The 25,954-nt window shown below is 53.4% G+C and overlaps 2 protein-coding genes across 2 annotated transcripts; one reads left to right on the top strand and one right to left on the bottom strand.

The window, feature by feature from the left end:
- Positions 1–218: 218 nt before the first annotated feature.
- C19H17orf50 (chromosome 19 C17orf50 homolog) lies at positions 219–2,879 on the top strand. Its single transcript, XM_065898000.1, has 3 exons — positions 219–231; positions 2,252–2,567; positions 2,669–2,879. The coding sequence occupies exons 1-3, from the start codon at positions 219–221 to the stop codon at positions 2,877–2,879; spliced, it is 540 nt and encodes a 179-aa protein (XP_065754072.1).
- A 1,798-nt stretch (positions 2,880–4,677) lies between these two features.
- MMP28 (matrix metallopeptidase 28) lies at positions 4,678–25,477 on the bottom strand. Its single transcript, XM_065897518.1, has 8 exons — positions 25,367–25,477; positions 17,162–17,241; positions 16,751–16,938; positions 10,682–10,906; positions 7,893–8,138; positions 6,401–6,550; positions 5,903–6,070; positions 4,678–5,072 (listed from the first exon to the last, which is right to left on the bottom strand). The coding sequence occupies exons 1-8, from the start codon at positions 25,475–25,477 to the stop codon at positions 4,678–4,680; spliced, it is 1,563 nt and encodes a 520-aa protein (XP_065753590.1).
- Between the last annotated feature and the right edge of the window lie 477 nt (positions 25,478–25,954).

The following is a 25,954-nucleotide window of genomic DNA, read 5'->3' on the forward strand; positions in this document are numbered from 1 at the left end:
CTTTAATACCTTCCCAAGAGAAAAGGTACTGTTTGGGGGTGCTTTTGGAAGCTCTAGAAAAGGCAACTATTCTGGGGTGGAACCCTATGGGCAGGTGGGGTTCTAGCTCCACCCCCTCATAATCAACAGAGGCCCTAGAGACCAGACCAAGTTCTGTGGGAACTCCCTCTCATCCCAGTGCCTGAGCAAGGGAAGAGGGCAGCACAGCTTCGGGAAGAATGGATAAACACGGTGAGTGGGGCCGGAGGACAGGGTCTCTTGACTCCAGGGTGGACCAATCAACACATCACCATGGCAATCCCAGAGTAGAAGCCCAACCTTTTCTCAGTTACCCATCCATGTACAAGCCCTCTTCTCTCTCTTTCCTGAATATTCTTGACATCTGCTCTCTCATCTTCACCTGCTGCTGTTCAGATCTTTTCTCTGGCCTGGACCACTGTAATGACTCCTAAGTAGGTCTCTCTCTGTCTCCTTCTGTCAGAGGGAACATCCTAAAGGATGGTTCTGAGTACATCCCTGTGTCAAAACGTTCAGTGGCTCCCCACTGCTGAAGGACAAAGCCCAAACTCCATAGTCTGGGCCCCCAAATCCCAACCTTCCTTTCCAATTCCTCATCCTCCCCAAATGTTCCCAGCACCCTTCTCTGGCTGTGCACTACGTCTGGCCTTTCACAACCAGAAGGCTCCTTCATGTGTTTTCCTAAATAAAAGTACAGTGGACCTTGGGAATTCCCTGGTGGTCCAGTGGTTAGGAGTCTGGGCTTCCACTTCAGCGGGGTACAGGTTCGATCCCTGGTTGGGGAACTAAGATCCCACATGCCACGCGGCGTGGCCAAAAAAAAAAGTACAGTGGATCTTGGTTCTCCACATTTAGCAATACCAAGAACTGGCAGAATGTTTGAAACAACTTTTCTTGAAAGGTTTCAAAAGTCTTGAAATTCAGAGGCCCCTCTGTTACCTACCACGTCACCTGCCTGAGAGGGTCGGGAAGATGAAGGGGCATGATGTATGAAGAGGTTAGCCCGGTGACTACGTGCAGTCGGTGCTCAATACATGTGGGCTGGAACACTATATTATCATTCCGCTTTGTCTCCAACCTCTTTAATCATGATGGGCAGGGATCAATAGAAAAATTTCTAGACCTTTCCAGCGCAAACCCCAGAAATTGTGTCTTCCCTGCCCTCCTCCCCCTTTTTTTCATTACAAGTCTAGCTTCCCAGATCGAGCAGCCAGCAGGTCACATGGTGGGGCTGGGTCAGTGTTTGCTGAGTGAGTGGTGGACATCTACCGGCGGCGGCCGTGTTACTTTCACATCAGTCCAAGAACTTCCCGCCTGCCAGGACTGCCGCTTGGGGTTGTGGAGTTTGTGTCCTGAACACCAGCAAGGGGGACAGTTGTGGCTGAAATCCAGCTGGCGGTTCGGGTCAAGCCTAGAAGGAGGAATAGACGCCTTTTCCTAATTGGCTCCCCCCTAGGGCAGCCTTTTCCTAATCGGTCTGCCCATGGGGTGGGAGGGCAAGAAAACTTCTATTTAGTCCGCTCATAAGGGGCACTTTTCCTGTTTTGCTCATCAGAGGCGTCCATTTCTAACAGCGCAGAGGCGCTGTGTGCCCACCTGCCTGCCCACCCCGCCGCAGGTGTTGCTGGGCTTTCTTAAGGCATGGCCCACTTTGAAGACGGAAATCCCGTTCCATCCAGAAAACAAAATATAAACCACCTATTAAAATTCCAATCAGTGCACTTAATGTTTATTGACAGCCTGCACAGAGATCAGTCCCCACCCCGGAGCCAATTAGAAGGAAGGTGGTGATGAACCGCCATCTCCTCCGGGTTCGCAAGGCTCATTGCACCTGTTTGTTGATGGCTTCCCGCGGCCCGAGCCAGGCGCTTCAAACACACTCGATCTGATACCTGCCTTATAGTAATCCTTGGGATAGGCACTACTTTTCCCCATTTTACAGAGAGGGAAACGGAGGTGACAGAAGCGACGTGATTTGCCCCGAGTCTTCAGCTAGGAAGTGTGGGGACCTAGGAAACCAGGCCTTCCTTTGCCCAGGAAATCCTGCACACTCTGTAACCCTCTCTTGGAATCCTGCTGGCTCCGGGCATCTCGTGCGCACCGTCGTTCGAACGCCTGCCTATTTTTTTTTTTTTTTGGCTGGGGAGGCGGGCGGTCGGGCTGTGGGCAAAAGTCAGGGTACCAGGGTACCCAGGCCCTTCACTGACCTCTTCCCCGCCCCCCGCCCCCACAGGCGTGAAGACCCCCTTGTGGAAGAAGGCGCTGGAGCAGCCCGGGACCAGAGAGGCAGAGGCGGAGGCGGAGGCTGCGGAGGGGGCGCCGAAGGAGGACGAGGAGAGGCCGCTGGAGGAGCGCGCGGCCGAGGGCGAGGCGGAGGGCGGGGAGGCGGAGGGCGGCGAGGGCCGGGAGCGGGGCTCCGGGTCGTACAATCCACTGAGCCAGGAGTCCAGCAGCCTGCAGGTGGCGCTGCTGCGGCGCGCGGACAGCGGCTTCTGGGGCTGGTTCAGCCCCTTAGCACTGCTCGGCGGCCTGGCCCCTCTCGCCAACAGGTGAGGGCGCGCCGCTCGGCGGGGGCGGGATGTACCGGCGCCAGGGCCCCGGGCGGGAGCTGGCGGCGCGGTGCCCTGAGCGCCCCGGCCCCTGCCCGCAGGAAGCTGAGACCCCCGGAGGAGCCGTGCGTGCTGGAGACGCGGCGGCGGCGGCTGCGCGGCGGGGGCTGCGCGCGCTGCGAGATCCTTTTCTGCAAGAAGTGCAGGAACCTGCACAGCCCGCAGAGCTACGTGGCGCACTGCCTTCTGGAGCACCCGGATCTGCGGGAGGCGCGGGCTTCTGGAGGCGCGGGGGCTGCCGTGGGCCATTGAGCGCCCCCCAGTCCCCGGTCTCTGTGGCCCTCCATCCTCGCCTGACTCCAAATTCCCCGCCACCCTCTCCTCCACCCCCGACGCGGAGCGCTCTCCGGTACGTACCTGAGAGCCGCCTTCCCGGAGCGCCCCACTCCGAGCAGCCCAGCAGGCCCACCGCTGATGACCGGCCCCACCTGTCATCAATGCGGAGCCCAACATCGCCTGGAGCTCCATTCCTCCAACAGCGCCTCCCGAGGGCCCCAAGGCCCGGGTCAGCACGCAGTGCCCACCGCCCACCTGACTCGCGCCCCCTGGTACAGCCTCACGCTCATCTCTGGGGTATTTCACGTCCTTCGGGCCCGGTGAGCAGAGGCGTCGCCTAGAAAAAATAACCCCTCTGGGAAACTTGCCCCTTCCCTCAAATCATTCAATAAAGCCCCTAATCAAAGTGTCAGTGCCTTGAGGTGGGGCGTGGGATAAAGATCGACCCTCCTCCCCTTCCCCTGGGTTCAAGCCAGAGGGAAAAGGGCAGGCGGAGAGCCTCCTCCCTGCAACTCCCCCCGGACAGGGCGGAACGAAGCACTTTCAGCCAAGGGCAGTCAAAGGCCATTCTCCCCACGGCGCAGAGAAGAAAATGAAGCTGCCGGGCCAGGAATGCCCACGGGCAGCTGAGGGCTGAAGCTGGCCAGACCTTCCTCCCCTCCCGCGGGAAGCCCGGTCTGGCTGAGGTCGGTGTGTGTGCAGAAGAGGCACTGGCAGGTGTGCAGGGGGCAGGACTAGAGAACCAGCCCCAGAAGCCGCTGAGACAGAAGACTGGGAGGCCAGAGAGCTGGGTCCTTCTCCAGGAATCCCAGCTATTCTCGGCCGGCCAGCGGGAGCTCCTGGAATGCTTCGTGTGTGGCCAGGAGAATGGGGCCATTGTGAGCACAAAGCTCTCCAGGCCTGCAGAGCCCCCAGCGACTGCAGCTGTGCAGACCTCCAGAGAGGCCCCTGTCTTCCTCCTGCCACACAGGGTCCTTCATCTGGCCTGGGGGATGAGGTGGACGAAGGATATTTTGATCTTTGAGGAGAGAGGCAGGGCCCCTCTCCCTATCACAACTACACACACGCACAACTCACTGGTCCCGGCTTTGACGGGAAGAACATGGTTGCAGCCTGCCTAGCATCCGTACCCACCTGCTCTTACTGGAAACGTGTCCAAGGAAGGCTGCTTCCCCCCTCCAGGCCCACCAGCTGGGAGCACCTCTTTATTCCAGCCTTCCCCCCAACCGCTGAAAGAAACAGGGCCCAGCAGGCCTGCATCGGTCTCCTTCTTGTTCTGGGTCCTGACACCCCTGAGGTTGGAGACCCTTGTACTCAATCCACTTCCTGGGGGTGGGGCCTCTGATTAAATAAGACAAAATCCTCCAAGGACTGAGCCAGGAGGCCCTGAGGGGAAGGGACAGTCTTGCAAAGCAGTCCCAACTTCTCCATTGAGTTTTGCATCCTTCCTGGTTGCCCAGTGCTGTGGCCTCATGGACAGGAACTGCACCTTTAGGGAAAGAAACAAAATCCCCAAGGCCTGGGGAGGAATGAGTCTTTGGGGAAAGGGCCGTGGGGTCTGGGATCCTTTTCGGCTTCTCGTTGAATTGATCCCACAAAGATCAATGTCTTGACAGCACAAAGACATTCTCCAGGGAACAAACGCAGATGAACTTTCCTGCCTGGACTTCTGCAGGGAGGCTCCGAGGCTTCCAGACAGGGTCTGCCCTTGGGGCTGGGGATACACGTTGGCCACGAGAGCGCGCCAGCAATTCACTAAGAGGTGGGGGCATCTTCAGAACAGGGTGCCCCCCGAGTTGGCGTGCCAGCAGCCCATCCAGGGCAGCTCTGTGGCCCAGCGGCCCGAGGGTGTTGCTCGAAGTCTGGCCTGGTCGAGGCGCCAGTAGCGGTCGTCTCTGAAGAAGATGATGGAGCCGTCGGGCCTGGGCAGAGCGCCGCTGACCTCCTCAGGGACGCCACCCCAGTCCTGCAGGCCTCGGGGGTAGTAGGGCTCCACCTGCAGCCCCCCTCGGGCCAGCACATAGTAGCGGGCGCCCTTGAAGAGGATGAGGCGACTCAGAGGAGGGAAGTAGAGGGCAGCATCCGGGTGGGGGGGCAGGCCCCCTGCCCGGCACAGCTGTGGGGAGCCCCACACTGGCTTGGGGCCCTGGAACCTCCAGCATCGACTCCCTGTAGGACATCGGCAGAGCCAGCGTGAGTTGGTGCGCTCGCCCTTTGGTCCTCTACCCCACCTCTGTCCCCCCATATTCCTACTCCCCTTCATGTTGGAGTCCAAGGTGGTCAGTATTTGTGATAATCAAAATAGATCAGTTGTAAACAGTAGAGGAGGGACTCTTGTAGCCTCCACTTCCAGCAGGTGTCCGCAGAGGGCAGGTTGCTCTGAAGGAACCTCCCCAACCCAGGCGGGAAGCACGCGCCCTCCCAGGTGAGTGGTAGACTTCAGGGAAGTCCAGGGGCTTTCTCCACGGCCATTACTACCAACAGTTCGGTGAGGGCAGGGAATTTTGTTTCGATCACTACTGTATCCCAACACCTCCAGCCGAGTTTGTAGAAGGCACTCAATATTTGTTGAATCAATGAATGAACACAATTTTCTCATACTGCACATTCCTCAGACATTATGTTCTTTTAATCCTCCTTCCCCAACAAACCTGAGGGATTATTTTCCCCGTTCAACAAATTCAAGCTCCAAGAGTTAAGTGACAGGCCCAGACTCACACAGCCAGGATTCCAAGGAAGGTTTGTCCTTCTGCTGTATTGCAGAGCTCAGAGCCATCCTCTGCTTCCCTCTAGACTCTTCTCTGAAACTCTCCCACCCGCTCTCTCTCTGGGACAACCGTGACACCTGTGCCCCCCAATCCATCACTAAAGGAATCTCCTGGGAGAGATTCTGGGGCCACAGGTTCAGAATGGAATTGAGACGCCTCCCCTCTTTTGACCTTGGGCAGACTCCTCCCCTCTCTAGGCTTCAATTTTCTCATCTGCCCCAGGGCTGGTACCTTTGAAGAAGTAGAAGTCTCCATCCTCCAATGACACCGCGGCAGCCTCAATATGGGGGGGCAGCCCTGCCCACCTTTTCTGTAGTGGGTGGGGCTCTGAGACGTTGCCATCAGCTGTCACCTCCCAGAACTGGTTCCCTTGAAATATGTACAGTCGATGTTGCCCATCTGCCCAGAGACAAGAGAAAGTTGAGGAGTGACTATCAGCCTCCTGCCTCCTTTCCAGGGAAGGTGCTTCCCTAGAACCCAGCTTCCCAAACTGATGAGAGAAGATGCAGCAGAGAGGATACAGCACGCACAGCTGGGGCAGAGGGGAAAGTGCAGGAGGAAGCAGCGTTTTGCTTGACGTGGGCTTGCTACCCTGCAGAATGCTTGTGACTTGGGATTTCTGGATTTTATAATTCATCCCCCAACCTTGTACTCCAGCTCCGGAGATCCCTGGAGATGTGGAGGAGGAGGAGGGAAGAAGGAAGCAAGGGACCAGCGGGACCATCTTACCTACAGTGATTGCATCGAAGGAAGAGTGGCAATATTTAGGACCTCGGGTTTCGGGGCGCCTTCCTTGGAGTCTGTGGGGGTCCCAGGCCTCAAAGTCCGTTAACAGCTTTCCGGGGAGCTGGATGGCCCCTGAGCCGCCCTGGGGCTTCCCTTCACAGGGAAGGAGGGAAGTGGGAGAGAATGCACACTGGTTGGGGGTGTGTTGAGTGCTCGAGACCTCCCCCTTGGTTCATTTCATTATCTGACATGAGGGGCAGGGAAGGAGGGCAGGGGTGGGGGGTTAAGAATTGTCCTTGGTTGTTGGTGTTATAACCATAACACCAAACTCAGAAGTCCTCTTTCCTGCCGAACAGTCTGGAAAAGGGTAAAATCGGAGTGGGGGAACCAAACGAGGGTTTGGAACTAAAAAGGGCAGAGGGTCCTCTTCCCTGAGTCCTGGACAATGCAGATGGCATGAGGGCAGAGTTCAGGGGCCTGGGCTGTGATAATTACAGCAGTTATAATAATGACGTCACTATACTTCACTTATGAGAACGAGGCATTAGAATTCGGCACCAGCTCCTGAATCCTGGTCTGTACCTTCCTAGCTGGGTGACCTTGGACAAGTTATCTAACGTCTCTGAGCCCCATTCTCCTCATTTGTGGATAAAAAGATACCTCATGGGTGTGTTAAGTGTCTGGCCCATGGTAGACACTCGTGAAATAGCAGCTATTATTATTACCTTTGTGTAGGTCTCTTAGACTACAAAGCATGTTCATATCCACCAGAACAACAGCCCTGGGAGGTAAGCAGGGCCTCAGTTATTATCCCCCCCACCTTTTTTTTCCCCCCAGAAGATAAAACCGAGGGCTCTAAAAGGGGAAGTGCTTTGCCCAAAAGCAACTGCTAACCCCGATGGAATGGTTCTTGATCCTAGGGATCCTGGCCCTGCCCACCACACCAGGTACTCAGGGTCACAGCCCTGGGCTGGGGTCCAGATAAATCTCTGGGAAGCAGCAGTCAGTTCATTCTGCGGGAGAAGACCTTGTCTAAGTCCACCGCCAGGCAGAGGCCCAGGCTTGGGGGAAAAGTGGGCATCAGCTCACGGAGAGGGAAATGTTGGGGGAGAGCCACTGGAGCTGGGAGCAGGAATGAGGGCTCTGGGGTCTGGGTGGGACCGAGGACTGGGTCTGGATGATGGGGCAGGGATATGAGAGGAATTGCGCGGCCCTGGTTGGGCAGGAATCAGCAGCTGGAACGCAGAGGAGGGCTGTGCCCAGGAATTGGTTGGGATGATAGAGGCCAGGCATGCGGGTGAAGCACGGCAGATGAGGTTCCTCAAGATTTGAGGGGAGCCCGAAGCTTCAGCATCGTGAAGGACCTGTGATGGGGAGGCCAGCTTCCTGCGCTTAGGATGGGGGATCCTATGTGAAGAGCCGGTGTCCGAGCCCTGGGGATCCCGGGGCGCAGGGGACAGGGGAGAGCGCAGTGGCGAGCGCGCCGGGGGCTCACCATACAGGCTCTGCACGGCCAGCACGTCGTCCCAGCTGAGCAGCGCGTCGCGGCCCAGCCTCTTGTAGTAGGGCGCCATGAGCGCGCGCGGCGCGGCCGAGTGGGTCAGGCCGAGCGTGTGGCCGATCTCATGCGCCAGCACCACGAACAGGTTGCGCCCGCGGCGGCGGCTCAGGGACCAGCGCTCGTCGCGGTCGAAGTGCGCTTCGCCGCGGCGGGGGAGGAAGGCGTGCGCCAGGGCGCCGCCTACAGGCGGCGAGGAGGTCAGGCGGAGCCGCCGCCCGCGACACCCCCCAACTTCCCACCGCCCGGCGCAAATGCCATTGGCGTGTGTATGGCTGCGGTTTTGATGAGTAATTTCCCTCCTAATTAAGTCTGGCAGAAGCTGAAGTGTGGAGCAATGAACAGATGACTAGGCTATGGGGCCTGGAAGCCTAAGAGGGAGCGTGGTGTACAAAGAGCACGGGGCCAAACTGCCTAGCTTCCAATCCCGGTTTTATCCCCTTACTAGCTGTGTGACCTTGGACAGATAGCTTAACCTCTCTGTGTCTTAGCTTTTAGATTTTAGATCTGAAAAATGGGCATGTTGATAAGGGAGTTGCTCCTCACGGGGTTGTTCTGAGTATTAAAAAGGGATGTGTGTACTTGTGTATGTTACATGTAATACTTAGTGTCTACCGCAGGTAATGACCGTTACTTACTTTCGAAGAGATCTAGGAGTAGGGACAGTGATTACCCCCGAAGGGGGCTTAATGAGACTTCTGGGGTGTTGGTAATGTTGTTTCTTGATCTGGGTGCTGAGTGTATTTATGGGTAGGTATAGCTTATTTATTAATAAGTACATATAGGGGGGACTTCCCTGGTGGCACAGTGGTTAAGAATCTGCCTGCCAATGCAGGGGACATGGGTTCGAGCCCTGGTCCAGGAAGATTCCACGTGCCGCGGAGCAACTAAGGCCGTGCGCCACAACTACTGAGCCTGAGCTCTAGAGCCAGCGAGCCAGAGCTACTGAGCCCGCACACCACAACTACTGAAGCCTGCGTGCCTAGAACCCGTGCTCTGCAACAAGAGAAGCCACTGCAGTAAGAAGCCCGCGCACGGCAACGAAGAGTAGGCCCCGCTCGCCGCAACTAGAGAAAACCTGCGTGCAGCAACGAAGACCCAACTCAGTCAAAAATAAATAAATTTATAATAAAAAAAAAGGAGAGAGAGAGAAGCGTATGTAGGGGACTTCCCTGGCGGTCCTGTGGTTAGGACTCTGCACTTCTACTGCAGGGGGCACGGGTTGGATTCCTGGTCAGGAAACTAAGATCCCGCATGCCACGCAGTGGGGCGAAAAAAAAAAAAAAAAAGTCTCTATTCTTGCGTTCTTTCACTCTTGCCTTCCCTCTGCCAGGGTCCTGTGTGGGTCTCTACTCCCCTGCTTCCCTGCTTGTAAGAGGAGTGAGCAGAGGGAGATGGGCTGGATCAGTGATTCTCAAGCTGGTAGTGGGCCCCAGATGCAATTCTGCAGTTTCTAGGGTCCTACCCCCTCACAATTCACTTTCCGCAGGAGTCGGCAGACAGCACTGCAATGATGCTGGCCTAGAAGCCCACTGAAGGTCCTTCTGGCGTTGCCTTCTTGGAGCCCAGGCCAGAGGGGACTGACAAAGGTTGGGAGGCTGCCTTTAAAGGGAGCCTCCTGGGGCGTGGAGAGCCGGCCATTTGTAGGAGGAATACATGCTTCTAATTTTGAACATGCCCCAAGCTGTTTCGAGCCATGTAAGCCCTTTCTGCTTAACCCTCACAATAATCCTGGGAGACAGATGGGCAGGTTTCGAAGGGAGAAGACATGAACTCAGACAAAACACCTCTCTCAAATCAGAGAGCTGACTCCCAGTCCAGTGCCGTCTTAGTGACCAGACTCCACCTGGGGACCTGGGTATGGATATCAATGTCTCATGGAGATATCGTGGGTGAAGTGAGTTACATGCAAGCACGTGTGTGTACTACATGTGGATTCCTGAAGAGCCTAAATCTCTCCCAGTCCTACCCTGGGTCTCAGCAGCAGGGCTTGGAAGTGGGCTTTGCTCTGAGTGGGCTTGATGGAAAGCAGGAGAGTGCGGGGGAGGTTGGGCCCAAGTACCCAGGCGACACAAGGGCTTAAGTCCCCACCCTGAAGGGGTCTGATCAGGTCTCCTCGCCTCACTAGTGGGGAGGAGATGCACAGATGGCCTGCATTCAGGTTGTGAAGGCTAGTGTTGGGCAGAAGGGGAGGAGAGCGGTTTACATTGCAGCCGTAAGCCTTTAGGTCGGGGGCAGACCGTCTGGGCTGTGGGTGTGTGAAGCAGGTGGCAGGGAGAGGGTAGAAGGCCTCTTGCCCTGTGGCAGTGACTGTGCAGTGGGTGGTGGGAGGGTGGGAGTGGGGTTGTGGTGGCCTCTGGATGTTTTTAGAGCCTTGGTCTGGAGAACATTCACTCCTGGAGAACAAGAGAGGCACAGGCCTGACTAGAGGCAGGGGATGGGTGACAGGACCCCAGAAGGTTCTCCCAAAAGACATAATACTCTTTAGAGTTTGCAAAGCACTTTCCATGGAGAACCTCATGTGACCATCCCTTCAGCCATGAGGCACCTAATAGGGCAGGGACCACTGTTCCCATTCTACAGATGGGAAGACTGAAGGTTCTTCAGAGGGGGCTGCAGCTTGGCCAAGGCCAAAGAGGGAGTGAAGTCTCTACTGCCCTCCCCAGACTGCCTCTCCTAGTTGGGTTTCCCTCCTGCTGTGTGGGAGAGAGGCTCTGTGTCAGCACCTGGGCCATCGAAGGCGTTGCTCAGCCCGTCGTTGTGGTCCCCTTGGAAGAAGGTGAGGCGGATGTCAGCGGGGCCTGTGGCCGGGGCCTCCCAGAACTCCAGCGCCGAGACGTTGCTCCACAGCTGGAAGGCGGCGCGCACGGCCCCCCGAACTGCCGGCTCAGGCAGGTGCTGGGGCCAGTTCACCAGGCGGTAGGAGAGATGCCGCTTGTACCATTTGTTGCCTGCCACCCAGAGAGGCCACATCAGTCACACCTGCTGCAGAGCCTGGGGCTGCTCCCTGCGGACCCTTTTGATGAGGAGATAGGTCCTCCTCCAGGAAGTCCCTGATGTGATGGAGGAACCACAGCCCAAATGGGAAGCCCCCTGTTTGGCTGTGGAGACACTGCTCTCAGACTGACAAGACTACGCTTGTCCTGCACGGTCCCTGCTCCAGTGGCTCGACCTGGGGAGATCTCAGTATGACAGGGGATGAGCAGCCTCTACCCAGGAGGAGTCCCCAACCTGAAGGAGTCTCGGGTCTGGGGCCATCTTCCCTACAATCTGGGCTGAGCTTGAAAACCCTGATGCGTCTCTGGCTGGCAGCGAATCCCAGCCCCTGTCTACCGTGTCGGGGTGGAGCCACGGGGGCCACAGCCATGACTGCCCTCTCCCCCTTCCTCCTCTCCACCCCTCACAGCCTCCTGCCAGCTCCCTTTCCCGTGCCCTGGGCCTGCTGCTGACCAGAGACCACAAGGCCCATTTATTCGAGGTCCTTCTCTGACCCCTGGCCCTCCCCCTCACTTCCTCAGGGACTCTGCAGAGCTCTGAGGTGAAAACAAATAAGAACAAAGGGTGTGTTTGTCACTGACCGAGAGAGATTTTTCCATCTCCACTTAGTTAAGAGTTCCTATTCCTTTGCCTCAAACTGCAGTTCCTCCCTGTGGCCTGAGACTCTGGCCTCTTGCCCGAGCCCCAGGTCAACCGTGTCCCTCTGCAGCTCGCCTTGCACCCAGGACCAGGGTGCTCAGAAGGTCCAGATCCCAGAGTTTTTCGTGGGCTATTTCTTTTTCATGTGGGATCTTCCCGGAACGGGGCACGAACCCGCGTCCCCTGCATCGCCAGGCGGACTCTCAACCACTGCGCCACCAGGGAAGCCCTTCGTGGGCTATTTCTGAGCCCTGCAAGCTCAGGGGCTGAAACTGTGGAAGACTTACAGCTCTGGAGGCAGGACTCCCGTGAGCAGCCGAGAATCATGCTGCCTTTGGGTCTCAGTTTCCCAAATGGACCAGAGTCCCTGCAGCATGGGTGATGAGTGGGCAGGGCAGGCCCGGCTGTGCTAGGAGGCCAGGCCAGAGGACAGGGTCCCCTCTCCCCTTGGGGGGCAGGTGAAGGTTCAGATCTCCTGCCTTTTTGTCCTGGGAGTACCCTTGCCTGAACCAGGCAGGAGGAGCGACATCACGGACGTTTGGCCATCGCCTTATCCATCTCTCTGCTCTAGTTTGCTGAAATTGAGGCCAGGAGGAAGGGCCTCAGAACGAGTGAGTGGCGGGGCTAGGCCCTGAGCCCAGGCCCTGACACCAAATCCAGTGCACCGGCCACTGTACCACACAGATAAGCAGGCCCGTTTGCTAAGACTCAAGGCTTATAAATTTGCCTAAACATCCCTCCTCTGGGTCAAAGCAGGGGCTCTGCACAAGATGAAATTCTCCTGAATTCTCCAGCTGGCAGAAGAGCTGAGCACACTTTCCCTCCCCCTCCATCCTCCAGGAAGTGGGGTTGGGCGTGTCCCTTCTCTCACCCCTTTGGGCCTGGCAGCCACCCAACCCCTCCCAGCCAGTGACCAACCCTCAGGGAGGGAAAAGGGAAGGATTCTAAGGAAGGCAGAGGAGGAAAGCCTGGAGGAAGGCCAGAGACGCAGCCTGAGGGTTCCGGAGGTACCAATAACACTTCTCATTGAATCGTAAGTTTCACCAGGCACAGGGCAGGCTGGCGCTGGGCTCTTTCACACCCTGCTATGGGTGACCAATTCTCAGATTCTCCCCCACCCACCCCCCAAAACCTTCAAGCTTCTAGAAAAGTGTAAGGCAGCTCCTTCTGCCTCTTTGCAGCTAGGGAGGCCCCTCACTCCATGGGCAAGAAGTGGGGAGGCTAGGGAGGACAGATAGGACTGGTATTGAGAGACTAATTTTCTTTGAGGGTAGAGCTGGATGGGGGGGTCCTTGGTGGGGCTGCTGGTGAGAAAGGAACCGCCTGGGCAGCAGCCTGAGCCCTCGTCCCTGTCTTCTTGTAGGTCTGTGTCCTTGGAGCAGGCTGGCCACTTCAGGCCCCCATCCCAAACTCCCGACCAGGCAGGGCTGGTTTCCATGGCAACCCTCAGGCCACAGCAGCACCTGGCACTGCACCCACCACACCCTTGCTCCAAAATTCAAAAGGGAAGAGGGAAGGAAAAGGAGATGGGGAAGGGCAGAGAGCTAGACTCCTTGCCTGGGGTGGTGGGGGGGACCCTGGAATCCTGACTCCCAACAGGCAACTGATACTGTGGAGAGAACGTGGGTTGAAATCCCAGCCCCTTTGCTTACAACCTCGCGTATCAAATTATAGACTCTCTCCAAGCCTCAGTTTCCTTACTTGCAAAGTGGGGTTGGTAAGACTCACCTCCTGGTAAAAGTGAAATAGCAAATGAAAAGACAGCACAAAGCTGCCTGGCACGTGGTGGGTGCTCAATAAATATCCCTGCTCCTTCGTTTTCCTCAATAAATATCCCTGCTCCTTCGTTTTCCATCCAGATATACCCCCCCTCCCCGCCCCGGGGCTCCCCACCTCCACCAGCTGTGTGAGGGAGCAGGGACATTGAAGATCAGCCCTGCAGGCACAGAGTCTGGAGCTGGTACTTGGAATGAGGCTGCCAGCTTTAGCAAATGAAAACATAGAACGCCTAGTCCAATGTGAGCTTCAGATAAACAACAAATACTTTTTGTAGTATAAGTGTGTGAAAACAGAACAGTTAAGTTGTTCATCTGAAATTCAAATTTAACTGGGCATCCTGTATTTTATCTGGCAAACCTGGAACCCAATTTCATCGGCATAGCATTTACCCACATAATGGAAAGTCACTGGCCTAGAAATCCACATCACGTTTTAAGCCCCTACCCACCTTCTGGGTTTTTTCACATCCGGCAATCACACAGTCCTCCCAGTGAAAAGAAGGCTTGGCCACACTCTGGCCATGTGGCCCTGGGAAAGTTGCTCAAGCTGTCTGTCCCTCATTTTCCCCATCTGTAAATGAGGATAATAATGGTACCCATCTCATTGGGTTGTTATTGGATTAAGTGAGTTGATCCATTCAGAACCATGCTTGGCATGACCATAAAGGCTCAGTGTGTATTAACTGTTATTATTACATTTTCTTTCCTAAGGCATAGGAAGTGCTTGGTGCCTGCCATGCTCACAGCTCTTTTCTAGGGAATGTCTTCCCACCCAGGAGGTAAAGAATTCAAGCTGCTGTGGTTCATGCCGTGAATAAGAGAGAAATTCTCTGTCTAGTCTGGCTACTGCTGTCTGGACCAGGGGTCAGTGTCAGATAATGAGATGGAGAGGGAGGTGCCTTAGCATGGATTTCTGTCCAAAAGGGATGCTCTAAATTGGATAGTGACAAACGGACTCCATCAGTTCCTCCCTTAGGGCATGAGAAGAAGAGAGGCTGCCTGGAGGAAGCATCCCTCATGCTCAGGTCATGTCCTGAGTGCCCAGGAAGCATCGTCTCAATTCTCTGGGACACCGACTCTAGGCTGGAAGTGTCGCTATGGAGACTATCCGGGGCTGCCCCATTTTCCACCATATTCTCACAACAAGCCCTTCCCCTTAGTAATCAGCGCCTCTCCTTTGCAACCTGAACAAGCTGTTTCCGATGAGGAAACAGAGCAAAGTGACATGGCCCAGGTCACACAGCTAAACTCAGAGCTCTGGATCCAGGGACGCTGCTCCAGTTCACACCGATCCTCCATTCTACCTTGTCCTTCCCCTCTGCCATCCAGAAACACTGGGGGATGCAGAACATGTTGACACCAAGGACATCTTGAGCCCAGAGTCTGGACCCCATCGCTCCTCCTTGTTTTACCAGAATGCGGTCAGACAGTACTGGGGACCCAGAGTGGCTGGATGTGTAGACACAGTGGAACTGGATTGGCAAGTACCTGGAAACAGACATCCTCCAACAGCTGAGGGGAACAGGTCACAATTTCCTTACGAATTAGCTAAGAAATAAAAACAGTGTGCCACTTGTTCTGTTCATAATGGGTATTGTCAGAGTAGTTAATGCAAATTAAAAGAGGCAATGGCCCTAAGCGCTCACAGTAAAATGAATGAGATGAGAACCTGACTGAGCAACCCCATCTTGTTAGGAATCTTGAAAACCGTGAAAACTGAGCAGAGAAAACTAGACTTAGTACAAACAAGATGTTAAAATTACACACAGTTAGGGCTTCCCTGGTGGTGCAGTGGTTAAGAATCCACCTGCCAATGCAGGGGACACAGGTTCGATCCCTGGTCTGGGAAGATCCCACATGCCGCGGAGCAACTAAGCCCATGGGCCACAACTACTGAACCTGCGCTCTAGAGCCCGTGAGCCACAACTACTGAGCCCACGTGCTGCAACTACTGAAGCCCACGTGCCTAGAGCCCGTGCTCCGCAGCAAGAGAAGCCACTGTAATGAGAAGCCCGTGCACCGCAACGAAGAGTAGCCCCTGCTGGCCGCAACTAGAGAAAGCCCGCGTGCAGCAACAAAGACCCAATGCAGCCAAAAATAAATAAAAATAAAATAAATTAATTTAAAAAAATCACACACAGTTAAACTTGTTATTGATGAAGAACTGACAGAAGAATCAAATCTCCTTCATAAATCATAGATCTGTAACATCTGATCCTGGAAGATTGGATTTGGACAAAGAAGGAGGAAGCGGAGGAGGGGAAGGGAAGGAAAAACCCAAAACTACACAAGGAAAATCACAATGGCAGAAACTGTCGTGTGAAAATGTCTAGAGTAAGCAAATCTGCAGAGTCAGAGAGGAGATTGATTAGTGGTTGCCTGGGGCTGGGAAGAGGGAGAGTGGGAGTGACTGTTTCATTTGGGGCATGGGGTTTCTTCTTGAGGTGATGAAAACGTTCTGGAATTAGATTGTGCTGATGGTCACACAATGCTGTGAATATACTAAGAATCACTGAGCTGTACGCTTTGAGTAAATTTTATGGTGTGTGAATTGTATTTCCATAACGCGGTTAAAAAATGTGCTGTGGTCAAAATAAAACTGATCGATGAATCACATCTTTGTTGAATAATGCTTTTGAAAAAACATCGAGTCTGATGAAAATGACTTCAGTCAAATATAAAGGAAAATGTTGGCAATGGTTTAACTGCCCTACATAGCAAATTGATCAAGGCATTAAGTGGGCTTGTTGGGGTTTGCTCTGGAAAATACTTGCACAATGAAAATTTATCAATTTAGGGACTTCCCTGGGGTGCAGTGGTTAGGAGTCCGCCTGCCAGTGCAGGGGATATGGGTTTGAGCCCTGGTCCGGGAAGATCCCACATGTCATGGCACAACTAAGCCCGTGCACCACAACTACTGAGCCTATGCTCTAGAGCCCACGAGACACAACTACTGAGCCCCCGTGCTGTAACTACTGAAGCCCGCAGGCCTAGAGCCCGTGCTCCGCAACAAGAGAAGCCACCACAATGAGAAGCCCACGCACCACAACAAAGAGAGCTCCTGCTTGCTACAACTAGAGAAAGCCCATGCGCAGCAACGAAGACCCAACTCAGCCAAAAACTAAAGAAATAAATAAATTTTTTTAAATGAAAAAATAAAGAAAAATTAAAAAAAAAAGAAAATTCATCAATTTAGGCATAATTCTGACTTAAATATCTGTGTTCACAAAGATGGTCCTTGGGTTGAGAGGTCCTATTCACCCACCCTAGGGGAGCGAGGTTACTCACAGAGCCCAGTCCGAGGATGAGACGTATTTTTCTGGCCATGGGGCTTCAGGACACTGGGGAATCCCAGCCCAGCTAGATTTTAACAGTGCTCACCTTGCCTGGCAAAGCGTTTCTTTCGCCTCATTTTGGCCCGACGTCCAGTAAATAGGGCACTGACTCTCTTGGTCCAGGCCACCTGGCTGTCGGTATCTGCCACCCCACAGCGGGGCTGCGTCATCTGGCGCAGCGTGGCGGCATCCAGCATCCCGCTCATGGGCAGCTGGGACACCCACTGGAACTCCCTGTTAGGAGGAATTGAGATAAAGGACCACAGTGCGAGGCTGGCTGGTGGGGATGAATGCGGGGAGCTTCCCTGGAGACAGCAGGATGCTGGGGGCAAGGGAGGGAGCAATGGAGTGTGACCCCCTGGGCACACGTGGGAGACCAGCCTTCTAAGAGGAGGGAGGAGGTGACCGGAGCTTTGCACTCCAGCACCACCAAGTCCTCCACATCCCTCTGTCTTACCTGATGGCATTGCTGAATCGCGTGGAGGCGGGACTACTGGGGGCGGGTTCACTGAGATACCCGTACTTCTCCAGGAATGCCTGGGGGAGAGAGAAAGGTCAGCTTTCCCACGGTGTGGCACCCTTTCCCCTCCCTGGGTCTCCGAGGGCCCATGTCACATACATCACGCCCAGGCTCATCCCTTTTCCCAACAAGGTCTATGAGCTATAGCAGAAAGAGTCCTGGCATCAAAGTCAGAACCTGGACTCAGTTCCAGGCCAACAACAGATCAGCTGGATATAGTTCTTGGAAGCCAGTGGAAAGAAGTGTGTGACTCATTGCCCATCCCTATCAGCAGTCCTGCCCTTCAGGGGAATGATGCACTCAGCTCCCTGCTTGCACTTCTCACTCATAAAGCCCCACCAGTGGATTAAAAAAATCACCTCGGCTGCTGAATTCTTAGAGACACACATCGACTCTTCATTTTTACCCCTCCTTGCTGTGTTACTTATCCAGAAATGATTTTCTGTCTTCCTTGTTCTCTTCTTTGCTGTATTTCTTAACTCAGATCAACTCCAATCATAGCTGCTGCGTCAAGGAAAAGGCACAAGTTGGGAATGAAACCAGACACTAAGAGCCAGGACCGGCAAGCCTCTAAACCTTTGCAAGTATCCCACCTCCTTTTTGTGGATTTCGTTATTATCTGTCTCCAGAGACCTCCACATCCTCTTCTCAATAAAGCCACTTTCCATAAGGAACCCTTATTCTAGACAAACTCTTTCCAAGTCCATTTTATTGTTTTCCTGCGCTAACTTATTAGTATTTCAGCACTATTGTTTTCTTCTTTCCCTTTGCATAGGTACACCATTTGGGGATGCAAAATGGATTAAAGGAGTTCTAGGGACTTAATCTGGAAGACTCTTTACTGCTCAACATAGTGTGGCATCATAGAATAGCCACAGGTCTTGGAATCAAGAATCTGTTCCCAACCATGACCCTGCTGGGTGGCCAGAGACAAACTACTTAACCTCTCTGAGCCTCCATTTCTTCACTCACAATGTGAGAACAGAAATAACCCCACAGGATTCTCAGAAGGATTAAATATAGCAATGTACATCTAGCATAGTTGTCTGGTATATAGTAAATGCTCAATAAACAGTTGATCAGGTTGATTTACCTTAGTGGGGAAATTAACAAGAGACTTTTGGAATGCACCCCATCTATAAGACGGGAAGTGCTTTGAACAAGGCAGTTACACCTCTGTTATTCTAGGTGCTTTATCTCAGACTTGCCTCACCCCAGCCAGGTGCCTGGTTCTCTTCCATGCCTCCTCCCTCTCCCTTGGTGACGATGGACAGAGTGGCTTTCTAAAGGAAGTCAGCGAATTGTTTCCTTAGAAGCAGTTTTGCTGAGTGAGTGACTTGGGAGAGACTGGGTCACAGGCTAACAGGCTGGCCCTCCCTGTGCCTCTCCCCCCAAACCCACCCAGCCCTTATCAGGGACTTGGCTCCGGTTCAGGAACTTGGAAGCCTTGGACAGAGGGGGAGGACGGGGGAAACTGGCTAGCGGCGTCTCCTGTTTCCTGGCTGGGCTGCCGTGCCTGGGACTTTGGCAGGCAAGGTGGGTGGAGGGCAGGATGCGGGTGGAGGCTTTTTTCAGGGGTCCATCAGAGGGGAAGTCCTGGGCTGACCTGTGGGTTTCAAGGCAGAGCTGAATTCCCAGAAGGCAGAGTATGCAAGTATCCAGGACACCAGCCAAGAGACACCAAAAGAATGAGTAAAAGAAATGTTAAGAATTTGACACTTAATATTTCCATAAAAGCAACGAAGTGCTATAACGGGGGTTATCAGAACTTAAGAACTCCCTTATACTTATTCTATGTTTACTATGCACATATCTTAAAACATTTTTAATTACAGGAAGGGGGCCCTTAATACCGAGTGTCCTAAAGTTCTGTTCGAGTGGAGGGAGACCCACATCCCGGGGTGACAAGGAGGCAGGGTTGAGATGCCCTCTGCTCCTGCAGGCCTCCCTAACCCTCTTCTGCTTGCCCATTTGCTGTGCCTGTTTTCCCCTGTGAAGGTTAGAGAAATGCCCGTATGCCTGGGAGAAAGAGCAGGGGTGTGGGGCAGTGTGGTGACTGTGGCAAAGGGATCCCAGGGGATGACGCAGGATCGGGAGGGTGTCCTGTGCTCTCTCGGGGGCTCTCTGAGCTCCACCTGGGATCACCACTGTCCCCCTTCATGGAAGCCGTGCCCAGGCTGCTCCTCTTTGCCTCACAGTTCAAACATCAGGTTTTCTCTCTGCCCTGTCCTCCATCCATCCTCTCTCCCATGGAGCCCAGGGCTGGAGCTGCATGGAGAGGAAGCTGGAGGGCTGTGCCCCCCGCAGTGATTCACCTTGCTCAGGTCTGAAAGCTTGCGCCAACCTGCCTTACCCACTTGGTCAGGGCTGGGGCCACTTCCCTGGGGAGTCGCCTCTGCAAAGCCCTGGGGGTGGCTGTGGTGTTTGGGGAAAATGAAGACGGTTCTCCCCAGACCCAGAAAGCTGAGAGGCATCAGAATTCCAGGGGCTCTAGTCCTTCATCCGTCCTGACTTGTCCTGGGAGTGTGTGTAGAGCCCAGCCCATTCAGTGCCTGAAGGAAGGGGAAATTCTGGCCATTACTGAGCAGGGCTAGACTAGCAATGAGGTGTAGCAAAATGAATCCCGGAGCTCTGAGTCACTAACCCGGCAGGGCAAGAGCACTGGACTGAGTGTCTTGAGTTTTATTCTTGGTGCTGCTGTGAACTGTGTGTCCTTAAGCAAGTCCTGTGCCTCTCTGGGCCTCAGTTTCCTCTTTTATAAAATGGTGGGGTTGGATTAGAGCTAAGATCTACTCCAGCTCCTTCTCTTATTGTAGCCTTGTTTCTGCAACTGATTAGCTATGTGAACTATGGCAAAGCTATAATTATATATATATATAATTTTATATATATATAAAGCTGTGCCCCAAAATATAAAATGGGGGTAGGAATACTGCTTTATGTTTCTCACAGGAGTGTCGTGACAATCCAGCAAGAAGCAGCTTTGGGAAAGCTTTATGATAGTTGCTCCATTAAAAACGTTATTTTTCCATAGTCGCAGAGCCTCATTGCTGGAAGGGACCTTTGGTAGATTAGTCTAGGAGGGGTCAGCTTCCAGTCTCCTGTCCACAGAGTGGCTGTGACATCCTCCATATCAAAGAATTGCAGCAGCAAAAAATGAAACCAAGAATGAAAAAATTGCAAGCTCATGCAGAAACCGTGTTGCTTCACCTATGATCTATTACTTCTCATATTACGTTTCATTATGATTCTAATCTTTCTATAGTGACTCTGTGTGATTGTGTTTATCATCTGATACACCTGTGGCATTGTTAGCCAAGTCAAGACGCAGGGGATGGCAGCTGATGTTCTGCCTTGCCATGTCCCATAAATAAAAATGTTTTCTGGTAGTCAGGAGCTCAGTGAGCTCTTGCCTGTTGTAAAGTTTTCGGGGTATCTCACCTTCTTTGAGCTTCACAATTACCTTGCAAGAACATAGGCAGGACACGTGTTGTTATTCCCATTTTAAAGATGAGGAAGGTAAATCTCAAGGGAGTATAGTGTTTCATACTTGAATCTAAATCCTCTGACACCTAATAAGCAAGTGACTCAGAGGCTTTAAAACCGAAGGAGCAGGGTCCAAGCTTCTCTCACCACTGGGAGATGGCCCTCAAATATAAAAAAGGTAAAACTGGGGGTGTTTCTAGCTGGATCCCTTCTGTCTCCTCCACGAGCAGGCCCAGGGGTGGAGCAGAGGGAAGAACCTGCTCAGGCAGGGGACTCCAAAGAGACTAGGATCACATCTCCCATGACAATCCACAGGGGCCCTCTGACAAGCCACAGGTATTCAATAGCACCCAAGTATGTTCTTCACAAAGACAAACATCTGCTTCCAGAAAGTATTGCTTTTGCTCTCTGACTTCTGAAACCTACTGAAGTTCTCAGGGCAGTGGGACAAGCTCTGCCCCTTTCCTTTATTTTGGGCAAAGACCTCCCCTTCCCTTCTGTCTGACTCCCTTCCTCTTCTCCTCCTTTCCCTTGTCCTTGGTCCCATATTCACAAAGTTCTGTCTAGGTATAACTTAGATACCTCTTACTGTAATCCCCATGCCTTCTTTCATTTTCCATCCTTAAGGAAGTTGGAAAACATTAGCTGGCTAGTCTCCATCCAGATCCCATCTTGTATTTTTTTCTAATGCCAAATAACCAGACTGTATGGACCCATGGTCCTTACTGGGTGTGGGGCGAAGTTTAAGGCACAAAATAATGCCCTAACCAAGACTGTGTTTAGGAGGAGTTGTCCAACAATCTCTCCCTTCTATGTCCCTGCTTCCACCATCCAGCTTTTACTATTAATAGATGTCTTGGTTTTCAGACTGGCTTGGCAATTGCTTTTCCATCAACTTGTGGTCCTCTGGGACACTTCAGAGCCTCGTCTGCACCCTATGAATCACTGAGCTGAGCTCTTGGGAAAGGCTTCCATGCCCGGGCTTCTGGGTTTCTGACTCACACAAAATAAAAGGAATGGATCTGTGGTATGAGAAACAGACACTGCACCTGGTGGTGGATACTCCACAGAAGCTCCAGTGTCTCCCTGGAGAAACAAACTACCCAGTTTCCTGTTGCACTGGCACACTGAGAATAGCCGTGCAGATATGCATGACTACTGAGTGGAAGGCAGGTCCTGGACACGTCGCCGGGTTGTGCTAAAGAAAGTCCAAGCAATGCATGGTAGATAGATCTCTCGGGACGGTCTGTGTTGCCCAAGAACAGGATAGGGCCTGGCTGGGAATGGGAGGGGGGCCAGGGTGATGATGTCATTCATTAACTCTCAATCTTGCAACTCAGCAGCGGAGACTGTTCCTGCTCACTAATGTTGTGAGCAGCTCTAGTTTTCCTAAGTGGGCAAACAATGAACCTGTTCACAATGCAGCTTTGTAAGCAGTCAGTCCCCTGCAAGGCAAAGCCCACTCTGGAAAGCCCTAGATTTTATTTCTTTGTGCGCACACAGGGGACACATAGAGCCATGCATGCAGGGCACAGGAATACACACAGAGACATCCAGATAGATAGACACGGACATAGGTAGATGAAATGTGTACACACATACACACAGAGGCAAAGGCGTACAAACATACCAAAGTTAAAGAATGTTAGTGCCGGAGAGAATCTTAAAAATCATTTAAGAAATTTAACTCCCTTATTTTACAGAAGAGGAATCTGCTGACTGGAAAAGGGAAAAGACAAGCTTAAGATCCCACAGCTGTTTCACTATTTCTTTCTTTCCATCTCCTGAACTTTGACCTTTGTCTATGAGCTCAGCAGGACTGCTGTGCTTTGTTTGGGGTCTGGCTCCCTGCACTGCGGTCAGGGAAATGAACCGCAGCAAAGAGCTAGGGTGATCAGGGGGCTCACTTTGTGCAGGTTCCTTTCTGTGGATGGTTGTATTTCCCTAAATGATCACAACATCTCTCATCCTCATGCTCTCCTTACGATGTGACGTCAGCACTCCTCCCACCAACTGTGGGGTCTGTGTTCCCACCCCTTGACCTGGAGTTTGTGACTCCAGACAGTGAAGTACAGCAGAAGTGAGGTTATGCAACTTCCTAGTCTAAGTCACAAAGAGATACAACTTCTGCAACTCTCACTCTCTTCTCTCTCTCTCTCTCTCTCAGCTCTCAGCTTGGAGACCCAACCACCATGTTTGGAGGCAGGCCAAACTAGCCCACACGCAGAGACCATGTGGATAGGCCCACATGGAGAAGAACTGAGGCCCCCAGCTGACAGCCAGTGTCAACTGCCAGAGAGGCGAGTAAACAGCCTTCAGATGGTTCCATCCCCAGACACTGCAGAGCAGAGACAAGCTGCCTTGATGTGCCCTGTTTGAAATTCTAACCCACAATATCTATGGACATAATACGTGGTTCTTTTACTTCACTGAATTTTGAAGTAATTTTAATGTAGCCATAGTAACTGCAACACCATCTCTTAAGAATTATAGTCCTGTTGTCAAATGCTGAAAATTGTTGTCTTACATACTTTGTCCTGTATTATTGTTCTAGGAGAGCTAGTCACCAAGCCAGGACTTTAATTTGAAGCTCTGTTTTCTAAAATAACAAGAACAACATTGACAGCAACTTCCTTTGATAGACTGCTTTCTACATACTAGGTACCGTGCTGAACCTAGAATGTATTTCACATACGTTATCTCATGAAACCACACCCAAATCTTGTGAAATAGGCGTTACTAACCCCCATAACACAGAGAAGAAAACTGAGGCTCAGAGAGGTTAAATAATTTACTGATGGTTTGCACACAGGTCTGCCTGACACGGAAGCCCATGCAACTGACCATATACAGAAACACATATAGACATACCGACACAGACACACAATTTGCATATATATATGCATATAGGGACACACCCCCATTACACATTTCCAGAGTTCTTTATGCTTTTAAAATAGTTCCTGCTCTCAGAGGTAAAAAAATCCCCTTCCCCCAGTTATGTTAAATAGATGGAAAGAGACTTAATTGGCTAGATATTACATTTCTCAAGCACACCCCAAGATGAAATTCTCTCCATCTGGGGCCACCGCAGGCATGGGCGGCAGAGATAGGGTCTCTGTTCTCTAGCCAAGAATTGCCTGGGAACCCGGACCTGGGGGGAGGTGGGATGGAACTCTTAACAAGACTTGGCTTGGTACACAGAAGCCTTCTCCTGGGGCCAGGAGGACTCTGCACTTGACGTTGTAAGACTCTAAACTCAGAGAAACAAAGTGATTCCCGAATGTGCAAAAGCAGAGAGCACAGAGCAAGAGACTAGTGCTTGGATGGGAGGGAGTGAAGGAGTTGGAGAGAGGACCCCCTTGTGGAAGCAGGGTCATTTCCAAATACTCCAGAGCAGTAATGGGAAGGGGCTGGTGGAAGGAAGAGTGGTTCAGAGGCGGTCCTCCTCATTTTGCAGGGTTCTTAAATTCAGCACGTCTCTCTCTTCTAGGGGAGGGGAGTGGGGATACTGAGAAGCTCACAACTGGCAGTTTTACAGCAGGAATGATGCTCTGTAAGAGTCTCAGGGCAAAGTGCTGGGCTCAGTCATTTAAAACTTATTTGCCTCCCTTCTCCTTAAAATAGTGGTGACCCCAGTTCCTAATCCAGAGAAGAGGTAAGAACACAGACAGTGATGTTCCTCTGGGGAAGAACTGGTGTATTATTACAATCACCTATATCTAGAAAGTAGACGTCCCAAGTTCACCTCTAACCCCACCTCACAAAACTTCCCCTTGTGCAACCTACACCAAGCAGTTGAGTCCAAAGGAGGAAAATGAAATGGGAAATCTTTAAGGTTCACCTCCACTTCCCCACCCCCTTTTCTCCAGTTCAGTCCTGAAGCACTGTTTAAAGCTCCTTAGAAGCAACTCTTAAGAGTATGCTACTCTTGGGAATTCCCTGGCGGTCCAGTGGTTAGGGCTTTGCCCTCTCACTGCAAGGGGGCATGGCTTCAAACCCTGGTCGGGGAACTAAAACCCCACAAGCCGCACAGCACAGCCAAAAAAAAAAAAACGGGGAGAGAGAGAGTGTGTGCTACTCTCACCCATTTTACAGATGCAGAAAGTTCTGAGCTTGGGCGCTCACTAGCCCCAGCTGGTCAGGGGCAGCACCGGCCCAGGAAGCCAGAGCTATTCCCCGTGTCCCCGGCCAGGGCCAGACAGCAGTACGCTCTCGCCAGCAATCTGGGAGTCTCCGCAGCGTCCGACACTTGGGGAGGGCGTGTGATGAATGAACTGCTAAGTCTCCCAGACTAGGCGTTGAGGGACAGTGGCTCCCCGCTAAACTGGGGTGTAGGGGTTCCCTCTCCCTCAGTTCTTGCATGTCTACCGTATCTTTTCGCTGCCCCTTCCCCTTGTCCTGGGAAATCAGTGCAGATCCGCCTGCCCGTGTGGTTCCAGCCCTGGCTTGGGGTTCGGGGGTGGGGTAGGGTGATGGCGTGGGAGGGGAGAGAATGCTGCCCCAGGCTCTTTGTGTGCAAGTGCGAAGGGTGAGGAGGACAAGGGAGGGTCACGCCGATGGTCAGCTCAGATGGGGCGGCTGGGTGGCCTGACTGCAAAAGTTCGGGCGGGTCTCCAGCACTCGGACCCTCTCCGCCCCCCACACACCGCGTACCTCCGCCTCCCTGCGCAGCTCCTGGCCTACGCGCTGGGAGAGCTGGGCGTCCAGGCCGCCCCACAGCAGCAGCGGCAGGGCGCGCAGCAGGAGGCCGACACGCGCGTACATGTCGCCGCCGCCCCTGCAGCTGGGCGCGGGGCACGGGCGCGGGGCAGCCGGCCGTCGGTCCTCCGTGCCCGGGCCCCCGCGGATGCTCCAGCTCTGCGCCGGCCCAGCGCCGAGGGGAAGGTTGCAGGGGCTCGCCCGTACCCGGGCTCCGCGCCGGGCAGCTCCTCCGCGGCGCTTCGCCGGGAGCCGGGTCGAGGTCGTCCAGCCCGGTAGTGCCTGCCCGCGGGTCCGCGGGCCCAGGGACCTAGAGGCGAGGGAGGGAGGGGAAAGAGAGAGGAGGAGGCGGGACCCCGGCACTCCGGCCCCACCCACACGCCTCGGCTCCTGGAACAAGCGGCGGTGCTAGAGCCTCTTCCGCAGGCTGTGTGGCCTCGCCCCGCGCCAGTCGTCTTGCGAACCCGTCCTCTAGTCCGCCACCTCCAGTCGATCCGGATCTCTGTGGGGAGGACAGGGGAGGAAACGTCTTCTCCTGGCGGT

Source organism: Phocoena phocoena, chromosome 19, assembly GCF_963924675.1.
Source record: "Phocoena phocoena chromosome 19, mPhoPho1.1, whole genome shotgun sequence".
Classification (NCBI taxonomy): domain Eukaryota; kingdom Metazoa; phylum Chordata; class Mammalia; order Artiodactyla; family Phocoenidae; genus Phocoena; species Phocoena phocoena.